At 38.9% G+C, this 12,043-nt stretch overlaps 1 protein-coding gene across 2 annotated transcripts; it reads left to right on the top strand.

The window, feature by feature from the left end:
- Positions 1-2,821: 2,821 nt before the first annotated feature.
- On the top strand, positions 2,822-7,440 carry LOC115676953 (uncharacterized protein At4g37920). Of its 2 annotated transcripts, none has more exons than XM_030599998.2 (7): positions 2,822-3,035; positions 3,161-3,441; positions 3,548-3,713; positions 3,926-4,170; positions 4,863-5,050; positions 5,140-5,354; positions 6,827-7,440. In XM_030599998.2, the coding sequence occupies exons 1-6, from the start codon at positions 2,867-2,869 to the stop codon at positions 5,351-5,353; spliced, it is 1,263 nt and encodes a 420-aa protein (XP_030455858.2). In that variant the 5' UTR covers positions 2,822-2,866; the 3' UTR covers position 5,354; positions 6,827-7,440. The 2 variants fall into 2 exon arrangements, with proteins under 2 accessions (XP_030455858.2, XP_030455856.2); XM_030599996.2 differs by having other exon boundaries at positions 6,804-7,440.
- Positions 7,441-12,043: the final 4,603 nt, after the last annotated feature.

The following is a 12,043-nucleotide window of genomic DNA, read 5'->3' as shown; positions in this document are numbered from 1 at the left end:
AAATATGCAGATATCGTCCCGTTGTAAGTTAGAACTTGTTGCCAAGCAGGACCCGACTCCTTCTAAAGCAATCCTCCTATGGACTAAGTAATTCATACCCCCTTCAAAAACCGTTCTCACACCTTGTATACACAGCACGGCAGACTCACTTTCCCCAAACTATAAACCACACGTTTAAGTATTCACAAAGAGCCCCTCGCACGCTTTTATCTCTAACCTGGACAAATATCTTCACTCTAAATACAAGCGCTCCTCTCATGCGTGTCCAAATAAGTTACACTCTCGCTAATTCTTGCGATCGACACTCAATTAACTACCATGCAGCAGGGAAGAGATGGACCTCATGAACGCTCAGTCTTCAATTTCTCTTATTTCAAGCACTCATCGATCGACTGACGTTGTTCTGCTCGTCATGTGGTCTTCTTATAGTCCTCCAAATGCGAACGTTAAGCTTGAATACAGTAGTTGTTATGTCCATCTGTTTATGGGTAATAGCGTCGTGGAAAGTCCATTGGAAAATGAAAGGTTCTGAACACATCTGTTCATCAATCTCCAGATGAAATTAGTTCGAGATTTTTCAGAATCATTTAAATAAGTTTTGTTATCGTCAATATCATATTAAGCATGATCTTCGACGAAAATTTAAAGAAGGAGGGCATTTGGGGATATGGACATCTTGTTCACCAAAGGAGCCTCGAGTGTTTAAGTATGTAGTCTAGATGATGGAGAAATTGGAAAATGTGCAACCTGCGGGAGCAATTGGGTCAACCGATGCTTATAGTCTTCGTTTTCTATTAGACAAATTTTAGGGAAAACATTAAGATTAGCTAAATCATAGGAGATTCCCTCTAAAGCAAACCCAATAAGGAAAGGTCAGAATGCTGATGATTGAGTAGATATTTTTGCTTTATTCATTAATAATTATCGAAGTTTGGACTTTTATGATCAAGTGGCATCTAGACATTTTAGATGGACTTTTTATAATGGATATTGACAGTATAAAATTCTATTTATAAACATGTGGGTGGTCAATGAACATGAACATGAATATGCATCTTCATCTTATGCCTGTTTGGGTGAAGAAACGTTTATACTAACGATTTTTTGTGAGTAGATTTTTCTTAAATTAAATGATATTTCTCGATACGTCGATGAAACTGATGGAGTGCACCTAGTCAAGCCGCTCATGGTTTATTTCTTCAATTTGGATTGTCGTACACATGCTTTTAAATTGAAGTGGACGATGCATAGTCAAATTATATTCAAACATAAATATTATATATTAACTAAAATAAAAGGCTCAAATAATGTAGATTAGGTCATGTGTCTTGAGGAATATATCTTTCATCTCTTACAAAAGAGTGGTTGGAATATTCGAGGCATAAACTAGTTTATAAATTTAAAATAGAAAAAAAAGAAATAGATGACCCCACAAATGTTTTTTTTTTACCCCACAAATGTATTGTTAATGCATGCAAGCGTACTTTATGTTTGAAAATAAAATGACGGATATGCCCTAATTCTTGTATGGAGAAAGAACCGTTCATTTCTACTACATATCTCCATAATATTGTAAGATAAACTGATTTAGCTAATATATCTGATTTTTTTTTATCGAAAGAAATATTCCATTCATCAGAATAATACTCGAGAAGTGGATAGAATGCTTACAAGTCTAGCAAATCCCAAACAATTGCGAAAGAAGCAAATGCTAAAATGCAAATAACAAAGCACAGTGTGTAACTAGAAGTATACTCTCATCCCTCAAAAACAAATTTGCCACCATAAACGTTTAGCAGCCGATTACCATATTCAGTGATGAGTACACGTCGAGATCCCCCACTCCATTTGCAACGGCTTGCGGTATGCGTCTAAGTTCAACGTCCTCATCATCGTTGACGTGTAGAAATACCAACATCAATATGTTAAAAGAACACAGATCAAACATCTGAGAACTCCTAGATATATCTGATCGAAAGTTATAAATATCTTTTATTTAGCTAATAAATCCTGAACTGCAGGATCAACTAAATTGGCACGAAACCACTGAGCTTCTTTTTCCCCAAAAATGAGTACATTTTCCAAAAAAAAATTCAAGAGTGAGGTCCATTTGCTTATATATTTTTAGCTTCACCCTAGCTAGTTTTTTACATGAACTTTAGATTAGGGATGGACACAGGTCCGATTCAATCCGAGAACCAAACTGAACCGGCCAGCTTTGGTTTATTGAAAAGGCCTAATACCACAAAAAATATCAAATTAGTATACTTGTGACAAATGCAATTTTTTGACCACCAAAATCCCTAAATCGCTACACCTGTATCAAATTTACCCTCCGTTAGTTTCCATTAAACTTTACCGTCAGATTACTAAGTTGGATGACACATGGCATTTGACTGATGTACCGATTTGGGGTTTTACCCTCTATTTGTCATAGTTTTACCAGTTTGTGATTTTTCATGGTATTAATATAATTTAACGAAAACTAACGGAGGGTAAATTTGTCATAAATGTATCAGTTTGAGATTTTTTATGGTCAAAATATTAGTTTGGGTATATTTTTCATAGGCGCGCTAGTTTGAGGCTTTTGGTGTTTAAAAAAATAGTTTTACAGGTGTACTAGTTTGGGATTTTTTTCGTAATATTGACCTTATTGGAAATGGATCGTGGATCAAAAGATTGAGGCCTTGTGGGCTCCCAATGGGCCGTCACTTAAGGCACCGCGGGAACAAAGGGTCCGAACCCGATTCCCTTTACCGGATTCCTCCACTCCGACCCGCTCCGCACGCTGACGTTGCGCTTGCGACAGAATTATCGCTTCTTCTTCTTCTTTCTCTCTCTCCCGCTCTCTGTATTGTCGGAAAAGATGAGCAGCCTCGTCGGAAACCTCCAATCATCGGTCTCCGCCGCACGTCTTCCCTTCCCTGCTGCTCCATCGATGCCCCCTTCGCCTCCTCCTCTCCTCCTCCGCGCTCTCCCCTCTCGTCTCCGCCGACCCAGTTGCAGCCTCCTCCGTGGCCGCAGGCCCATCTCGAGTTAGTGCAGCAATCCATTCTCGAAGTGCAACTTCTTCGTCGTGTTTTTTCGGCGCGTTTCTTTTCTGGGTGCTCTTGTTTTTGCGTCCGTCTGCACCGGGTGAGTGAAAGGTGGTCCCTTGCAGGTCCTGGAGCGAGCAATTCGGCGACGGCGCAGGCGGAGGAAGACCAGGTGGGGGTGGAAGTCGCGGAGGGATACACCGTCGCCCAGTTCTGCGACAGGATCATCGACGTGTTCTTGAACCAGAAGCCCCGGGTGAAGGAGTGGAGGAAGTTCTTGGTGTTCCGAGAGGAGTGGAACAAGTACAGGGACAGCTTCTACAGGCGCTGCCGCTCGCGGGCGGACGGCGAGGACGACTTGAATTTGAAGCAAAGGTATATCGCTCTTTCGAGGAAGGTCAAGAAGGTATGGAAGCTTTTAAAGCTCTTTTTTTTTTATGGTTGAAGTGGTTCTTGATTAAGGTTTGATTGGGCGCAGTTTTGATTGTTTGATGCATGATTAACTATTGCAGATTGATGATGAGATGGAGAGGCACAGTGAGTTGCTTAGGGAGGTACAGGACAGCCCGACGGATGTCGGCGCCGTGGTCGCACGCCGGCGCAAGGACTTCACGGGAGAGTTCTTTAGTTATATCACTACACTTTCGGAAACGTATGATAGCTTGGAAGATCGGGATGGTAATTTTCACAAATTTGGCAATTTTAATTTGCATTTTGCTATTTTAGAAGATAGGGTCTTAAATAACTGGTTTAGGACCTTGATTTCTTCATGGTCATACCTCTGTTTTGATGTGAATTTAGCTAATGAATTTTATACGCCTTGAAACTCCTCTCACTTGCATATGGCAAATTGTGCACCCAAAAGTGATTTGCTCGTGTTGCTTGAGCAGCATTGGCAAGGCTGGGCGCTAGATGCTTGTCTGCGGTCAGCGCTTATGACAACACTTTGGAGACTGTGGAGAATTTAGACAGTGCTCAATCCAAATTCGATGAGATACTCAATTCCCCTTCAATAGAGGTGGCGTGTGAAAAGATTAAAAGCCTTGCCAAGGCAAAGGAGCTTGACTCCTCATTAATCCTGTTGATAAATAGCGCATGGGCTTCAGCGAAGGAATCCAAAACCATGAAAAACGAGGTACTGCAGGCAACTGTCTTGTTTGAACAATCTCCAAGCATATCATTCAGCCCATGTCTTTTAATTACATCATCTGTAGATTTATGGGTTCAAGGCTAGGAAAAGTGTGCCTGCCTGAAGATATACTTTCTAGTTGCTGTCTCTAAGTGTTTGGAGGTTGATGATATATGCTACAAACAGAAACATACACTTTAGTTAAACTTTTATTGGTGACAGGTAGATGCATCAACATGGGTAGATGAATGCATAGTTAGGTGGAGTGCCTAGGAAAGCAAAAGCAGATTATGTGTAGGATTAAGTGTTTCTTCATGCCATTAAATTATCATTTTATACTTTGGTTCAATAAGCTTCCTATTGCTCTATGCCTATCAGGACATCCTAGTTCCTTAGTCATAGTCAGAGTTTCTCGTAAGTTGTAGGGGGCTTTTTTAATCATTTCACAATTATGATTTTAGACACAAGTGGATAATGACATTATGTTGGATTAGATGTTTTTTTTTGGTAAGGATGTTGGATTAGATGTTGATGTTCAAGGAAATCGTATTTGTTGATAGGGAATTTTGCACTACTTCTTTGACTTGGGGCAATATGTTGTAAACCAATGTTTTACCTTATGTATCTATTGCACTATTTTTTATGCCTTATGTTCTTTCAGTACCGACTTTACTTATTTTTCTTCTGCATAAATGCAGGTCAAAGATATCATGTATCGTATATATAAAGCCACGAAAAGCAGTCTTAGGAGTATTGCGCCCAAAGAGATAAGGTTACTTAAGTATCTGCTGAATATTACAGACCCTGAAGAGCGGTTCTCAGCACTGGCAACAGCTTTTTCCCCAGGTGATGAAAGGGAAGCCAAGGACCCAAAAGCTTTATACACGTAAGCAAGCAGGTCCTTCATATGAGAGTATCATCTACAAGCTTGTTAGTGGCAATTTTGACTTTTCTCTGCCTGGATCTCTTGAGCAGCACCCCAGACGAACTTCATAAGTGGATTAAAATCATACTTGATGTGTACCATCTTAATAAGGAGGATACTGAAATTAGGGAAGCAAAGCAATTGACTGAACCTGTCGTTATTCAAAGGCTTTTCATCCTGAAGGACACAATTGAAGAGGAATACTTAGAGAAAGACAAATCTCAGACAGATAAGAAGGACGAGGATGAAAAATTCAACTTATGAGGTAAGCATTTTATCTCGTGTAATTTACTGTTGGTTCTCAACTGTCTGAAGAGTAGTAGTTATGCCTGAGGCATAGACACTCAAATATACTGCCCAAGGCAGTTTATCAGCTTCAAAAACATCAAACGGATTTGAGTTTAACACTTACATGTAGTGTTCAGCACTTTAAATAAGTGTAAAAATTCACTTCTAGGTTTTCAATCTTATCGAATGGGTCCAATTGGTATAGCTGGTTGGTGGCAACCGAAACCTTGCAATCTGCAAATGCCAATCCATTGTGGATTTGACCTGTTTCAAACCCGCAGCGAGATCGATGGTAAACATGATTGCAGCAAGCAGATTCATTTGGATATAGCGCTAATAGCTAGATCCAGGTAGATATTTGTAGTGAGTGACCAAACTACTAGTCGCCTTTGCAATGATGGTCATTGTTCTTGCTTTTCTCTGTTTTCCCATCAGCATGGCACTTTCTTTGCTAACGTAAGTCTGCTTAAAGAAGTTAGCCCCACATCTATTTGGTATTGTTTTCACTATCTTGTAGCTTATTGGGCATAGCGTGTGCATTTGGTAAAGTGTTGGGGGGGGGACAAATACCTGGAAGCAACTGTGTCATCCTGTTACTGTGAAGTGTTTGTCACCTTCATCCTGTAATTAACATTCATTTTGTATTGAGTGCTATTAAACAAGAGAATGGTAATAGACTAGAGTTCAGATGCAATTCGACAATTCTAAAGATGGGATCAAAATAAAAATACCTTCAATTATCCCCTGTTTGGCAGTTGTGTCAATACTTGAGAGTCACATTAAGTAGTATGAGGGAAAAAATAAACTTTCAGATCCTTCATAATGGAAAAATAGTAGAAAGTAAGATAAAGTGTGATAGCAATATTAGGAAAAGGTGTAGCAAAGAATTGATGAACATGGAGACACCTTTTGTAGTGTCAAGCTTCAATGGAAATTATTGGAGCTGGTTTTTGTTTCCGGAGACAGTAGAACTAAACTATATCTGCTCCAGTAAATGGTTCATAGGCTTTGGGTCATTCACTGAGGGCACACGAAGGTCATAGGATCTTCCGCAATATTGGACTTTGGGATTGGGAACAGGAAATATACCTAAGGTTCAGTAAAATTTGTCCATCCCTGGGAAAACGTGGAGGAAACATGCTGTGGTTGTTCATGAATGATGTTCTAAGATAGCTTTCTAGTTTTACAGTGCCATGGTAAAGTTGTTGGCAATTACTTATTGTCTTGATCATAGTAAATCTGACGGGGAAAGCATATTTTCAGCTGGATTGACTAATTGTGATATCCTTTTCACGTATTGAATGCCTCAAAGTCTGTTTCCTCGCCAACTTGTGGCTGCACATGTGGATTGAGTTTCGATGTGCAACCAGTTAGTCATGACACATAGTGCAATTAGCTATATCTGACTAATCACCTTGTTTGGCAGCCTGAGCAGCTTAATTTTTGCAGATGGAGATGCCTGTTAAGTTCACCTGTTCATGGTCTCAAGCACCCATTGATCTGGCTGGTCCATGTCGAAGAATGGTGTAGCACGAACTCATCATGAAGCATCATTTGGATCCCATGTGTTCTGCTCTCTGGTAGGAAAGAAGAGGCCGCACCGGTGAGGTCGACGACGTTCAGATTCACTTGTGTGAAGCAATGTGATGCTACTTGCAATATTTAGCTCATGCCAGTTCCAAGATGCAAAACATCTAATGGAGGAGCTTACGAGCTCACTAGGAAGCGACATGAGATGGAGCCATACTGGGTATTAGGATGTGTGTTGTATGAGTCATTCTTTGATGTCCAAGATCCGACAGACTAGCAATGGAGCCATACTGGGTATTAGGATGTATGTTGTGTGAGTCATTCTTTGATGTCCAAGATCCGACAGACTAGCAATATTTTGACAATGTCTTACTTCGGCACGAGGTCAAACCTAATGATGTGGTGTTTGTCTGTCAGGAGTTAGTCCCTGTAAGGTTCTGCTGTACCGTTTAGGTCTTTGACATGTCTGCTCTGCGGTGAATGAAACAACCTTTTTTACTCCCATAAGCTTGTTGATGTAATTCACACCCTAATGTCTCGTTTGATCAATGAGAATGAAATAATGAGTGTGGCCCTTCCTTGAAACTCGAAAGTGAAATGCACTTGAGGCTGATCATGAGCGTGGCCATTGGGCCCATAACGTGAATCACGGGAGCATATACTAATTTCCCTAAGATTAGGCCAAGGAAGTGAATTCAGCTGCATCATGAAGTTTTATCAGGGTCATCCAGACTATTCATCCCCTCTTCATTTCAACCTGGTTGGACTCCTTCAGCTTATGATAATGTTCATTCGAACCATCGGAAATGGTGATGAACGTATTGAAAAACCTGGAATGACTCGCTGGATGGTCTTCAATTCCAAAGGAAGATGAGTATAATCTTCATGATCTAGCTGATCACGCGATGCATCACACGAGATCGAGTCGTAAAAATGTGTGTATGCTCTCACTGTCTAATTGATTGTGCTTTTCCGCTTAACTTCCATTAACTAGACAAGTTATGAGACACCAAATTACTCTGCAAGTACGTTCAAAACAGATGATACAAGCGCCTCTGTACTGCATTCCGTTGACTGTACTGCTTACTTTTGCATCTTTTGGTGGTACTGAGGTCCACTGACAACGCAACAAAAGAAAGGAAAAATCATCATAAGACTGGTTACCCCTGAAAATGGAAAAGGCCAAAGAAAAAATTGTAAATCACTTGCGACCCACTAAATCTGACGGTCAAGATTCAGTTCAGTACATGTACTAAGTTTACCGAATAATTTCTACCATAGAGGCCAGAGCTATTATGGCACTCTCCATCAAAATGAAATTAGATTATATGATTAGCCGATCAAATTTTGCTATTTTAAAATTGATATACCGCAACTCAAGATCGACTGATAATCTAATAAAGTGGTAAAGTTAGCCTTAGCAAACTTGACTAGCAATTCGTGAGGTCCAATATTGTTCACTGGTTTGGAAAATTTTGTGGAGCCCGAATGGTATTGACCAATTTTCTATTCAGTGCTCATTTTCTGAATTTTAGGATGAATGATCTCTTTGTAATATTTCATAAGGTAGGAGAGATAACAGTGTATTTAGAGACCAGAGCTTTCAAAGAAATTTACTTCTCCTTTCTTGTCGCGGTTTTCTTAACGAGGAAATCATATAATATGAGTTCAAGCTAGAGATTTAGGCTGCATTTGGTTGGACATTTGGCGAGCGTCTTTGGGAAAATCCAAAAGACTTTAGGTTAAAAGGATTTTTTCGAAATACAAATAGTATTTGGTGATATGTAATTAAAAAGTGCATTTGGAAGAAACTTTGGTTTAAATATTGTTTGGGAAAAACTACATTTGTAAAGGGTATTAACTATATTTTTCAATTTAAAAAAACTTGAAGCTCAACAACAAAAGGTATGATGGCCGGACATCAGCGAGCCAAGATTAGCACGATGAGGACCACCTGGGGTAGCACAACCATGGCCACCCCAAGCCGACCCCAGGCAGGCCTTGCTTGAGGTCATCACCTCAAGCGCCGGTGGCAGATATGGTGACAAAGACACCAGATCTGACCTCGCAGCAGAGTAAATTTGAAATTTCAAAAGTTTAGCAAGGGGAAAATTGAAAGAAAAAAAATGTATTAGCATTTCAAAGATACTCAAAGCCCAAAATTGATAGCACCTGCATTTGGCTAAGAGCCTTTGCAAAGAGCCTTTGGAAATGCAATGCATCTCCCAAAAGCTCTTCAAAAAAACTTGCCAATCGCCTTGACATTTGCCCAAAGGCATTTGAGGACTTTTGAGGGTGTGATCATTGCATTTCAGGTGGTCTTAGCCCTAGACGTGGATGTTGGGGAAATTTGATTACTGATAAAGATAGAAAAATAGTAATAGATCCTTGATGCTTTGATGCATGATGACAATCACTGTCCTTAAGGTATTATTTGCCCCCACTATTGTTGCTGTCGGGTTTAGAACAAACATACCTCTAAGATATATAACAAAGCCGCAGAGAAACGAGTTCAGTAATTACTCAATTTTCTCTCTTGAATTTTCACTTTAAATGTGTTGTTAAAGTTGTGTGTGTAAAAAGAGTTCTGAACAAGGTGGAGTTATGAACGGTAGTGGTTATATAAATAATGTGCGATTTGATATCTATTCACAGACAACCAATCAACACACTTCTTGGGAATAGGTACATTATCCTTAACTATCACCACTTTTCATGTTAAGAATAACTTCCGTTCATAATCACCGATAACTTCTTTTTAGGACGAAGAGTCACCTCTTTTCATAATGAAGAGTCACATCTTCTATTAATCAAGAGTTGCCTCTTTTACGATAACAAACTATTTCAACAGTGGCAACCGAGTGGGTATGGACGACTTCAGATCATTTTTCTGTTGGTTCTACTTCAGCCCTAAGAGTTGTCAAAGATGGTGGAATAATCCCTTCCCTCATATTCATTTGACATTGACTTTGATAATTTCGTATACATCAGAAGACAACGACCAGGGCTCGCTTTCTTGCACCAATCAACTTGGAAATTTCGTTTCGGACTCATTCTTCCGTTGATAGTAACGTGAAATGGTACAATTGTTCACTCAAAGATGCCGTTTGCGTAATTCCCCCTTTTTAATTTGCACATGCTTATACTAAAATAGACGTCCAAATTTCTTTTCCAGGTAATGCCCTATAGTAAGATGAACTTAATTTAAGGCGCGTCCTATAATCAATAATTGATGCCGATCAACCCCACCACAAGGAAATAGAAGAGGATACAACAATGGATCACAACAACCATAGCAATGTTCGAGTGGCAAAGTAGGGTCATTACCATTTGTTCGAATTGCGGCGACTTATTCTGCAACGAGCTTGTTGTAAACTCTTTAGTCTGACTTCGCTTCGCGATCTATTTGTATTTTATGTACACCCAAGTAAGTGTCTTCGAATTGGCGCAATACTTTGACATATGAATTCAATAATAAGACTGACCGTTAATGTTTGAAGTAGCGACCTACCAATATTGATTTCCTTTATAATGCAATATAAATGTAGAAAAATAAAGTAAATAAACATTTAATCGATTTACATTTACATTGATCCAAGAACTCCCAAGGCAAAAGAAAAAAAAATTCCAGAATGGATATGTACGAGTACAAAGCCACGCATTAATATGACAGCAATTTTGTCCTATGCTTAGCCTTTTCTGTCTTGGAAGCCATAGGCTTTCCTTAGCTACTTTTACAAAGCATGTGACTTTTTCAACCGTCCTCTCAGACTAGACGATGTTGAAAAAGACAACGGGGGTTGCAATCGCAATTCTCGACCTAACGTCAGAAAGAAATCGCACAAATAATATTTAAATTTTTAATTTATTCAATATAATATTTTAATTATATAAAAATATTCAATTTAATCTTTAACCTATTTATATCACTCTTTCTTTAATTCAAGTTAACTGAGTTTACTTATATGGCTCCTAATATGTCGAGTTTGAATGGTGGATAATCGAAAAAAAAAAATACACGAGGATTCCCCTAATAAGATATTCATCTCAAATCATAATATAATAATATGCATCATAGAAACCGATGGATATGTTAACGCCTTAATTTTTTTGAATGTATAAAGTAGATGAATAAAAATATAAGCACGTTGACATAATCATTTTTAACTATCCAACTCAACATATAATAATCTATCGTATCAAATGACGTCTTATTATTATTTGAGCGAATGGGAGGAATACATTGAACATTTACAAATTGGTCATGGACTATATTTACAAAATTAAAATTTCAGGAAATGTATTGTAATTTAAGCTAAGGTTTAGTGATCATTTATGTTATTTTTCCTAATATATAGAGCATAAGGGCCTTACAAGTTTGATATTTATTTACATATTTTTTTCATCCGATAAAATGGTAAGTTTTCATTGCCTCACAACGATGTTTCTTTTCGTTCATTTACTTTCATTGCTTTTCTAACCAAGTTTCTACAATTTTAGTTTTTATAATCAAGTCCTTTTGCTAGCACAAAATGACTAATCAAGTCTCTCCAATATAAAATCCTGCCAAATTCAGCTAACGTGTTCGTCATAGGATGCCAAAGTGTAATATGGATTAAACATTACCTGCATGAACACCCAATATGGAGAGAGAATGGGTGCGAGAATTAAAAAATAACTTGAAAAGATCAAAGCATTCATACACGTCACAATAGGTATTCACGTACACAATATTTAGGGAAAAAAACAGCAGAAGTGCCAAAACTTGTGTACAGCGCTCACTTTAGTGCCAAAAGTTTTCGTCGGCTCACTTAAGTGCCAAATCGGAGGAAAAACGATCACTTAAGTGCCAACGGCGAGATATTCCGGCCAAAATGTATACGTGGCATTTTTAATTTAATCTTGTAAATGACTTGGCAAATTTTTAAAAAAATAAAGTCCACGTGGACTTCAAACACGACGTCGCATCGCCTACATGGCTTGGGAGAAGAATGTGACGTCGTTTCCCCCTTGATAATTGAACGACATGCACGAAGAAGACCAAATTAGGGCTCGTCTAGTCATCGTTCAGGCGAAGGAAGTTCCCTTCGCCGTCGCTGTGCTTCGTCGCCGTCGCCGTCGTCGTCTTCGTTGGCT

This window comes from Syzygium oleosum, unplaced genomic scaffold (genome assembly GCF_021117445.2).
Source record: "Syzygium oleosum isolate NSW1041296 unplaced genomic scaffold, Sole_v2.1 Sole_v2.35, whole genome shotgun sequence".
Classification (NCBI taxonomy): Eukaryota; Viridiplantae; Streptophyta; class Magnoliopsida; order Myrtales; family Myrtaceae; genus Syzygium; species Syzygium oleosum.
This window is presented reverse-complemented; position numbering and strand designations above follow the sequence as displayed.

Coding starts and splice junctions, on each gene's coding strand:
- LOC115676953 (XM_030599998.2), top strand. CDS start 2,867: ATGAGCAGCCTCGTCGGAAACCTCCAATCATCGGTCTCCGCCGCACGT. Junction 3,036..3,160: donor TGGCCGCAGGCCCATCTCGA/GTTAGTGCAGCA, acceptor GGTCCCTTGCAG/GTCCTGGAGCGAGCAATTCG. Junction 4,171..4,862: donor CCAAAACCATGAAAAACGAG/GTACTGCAGGCA, acceptor GCATAAATGCAG/GTCAAAGATATCATGTATCG.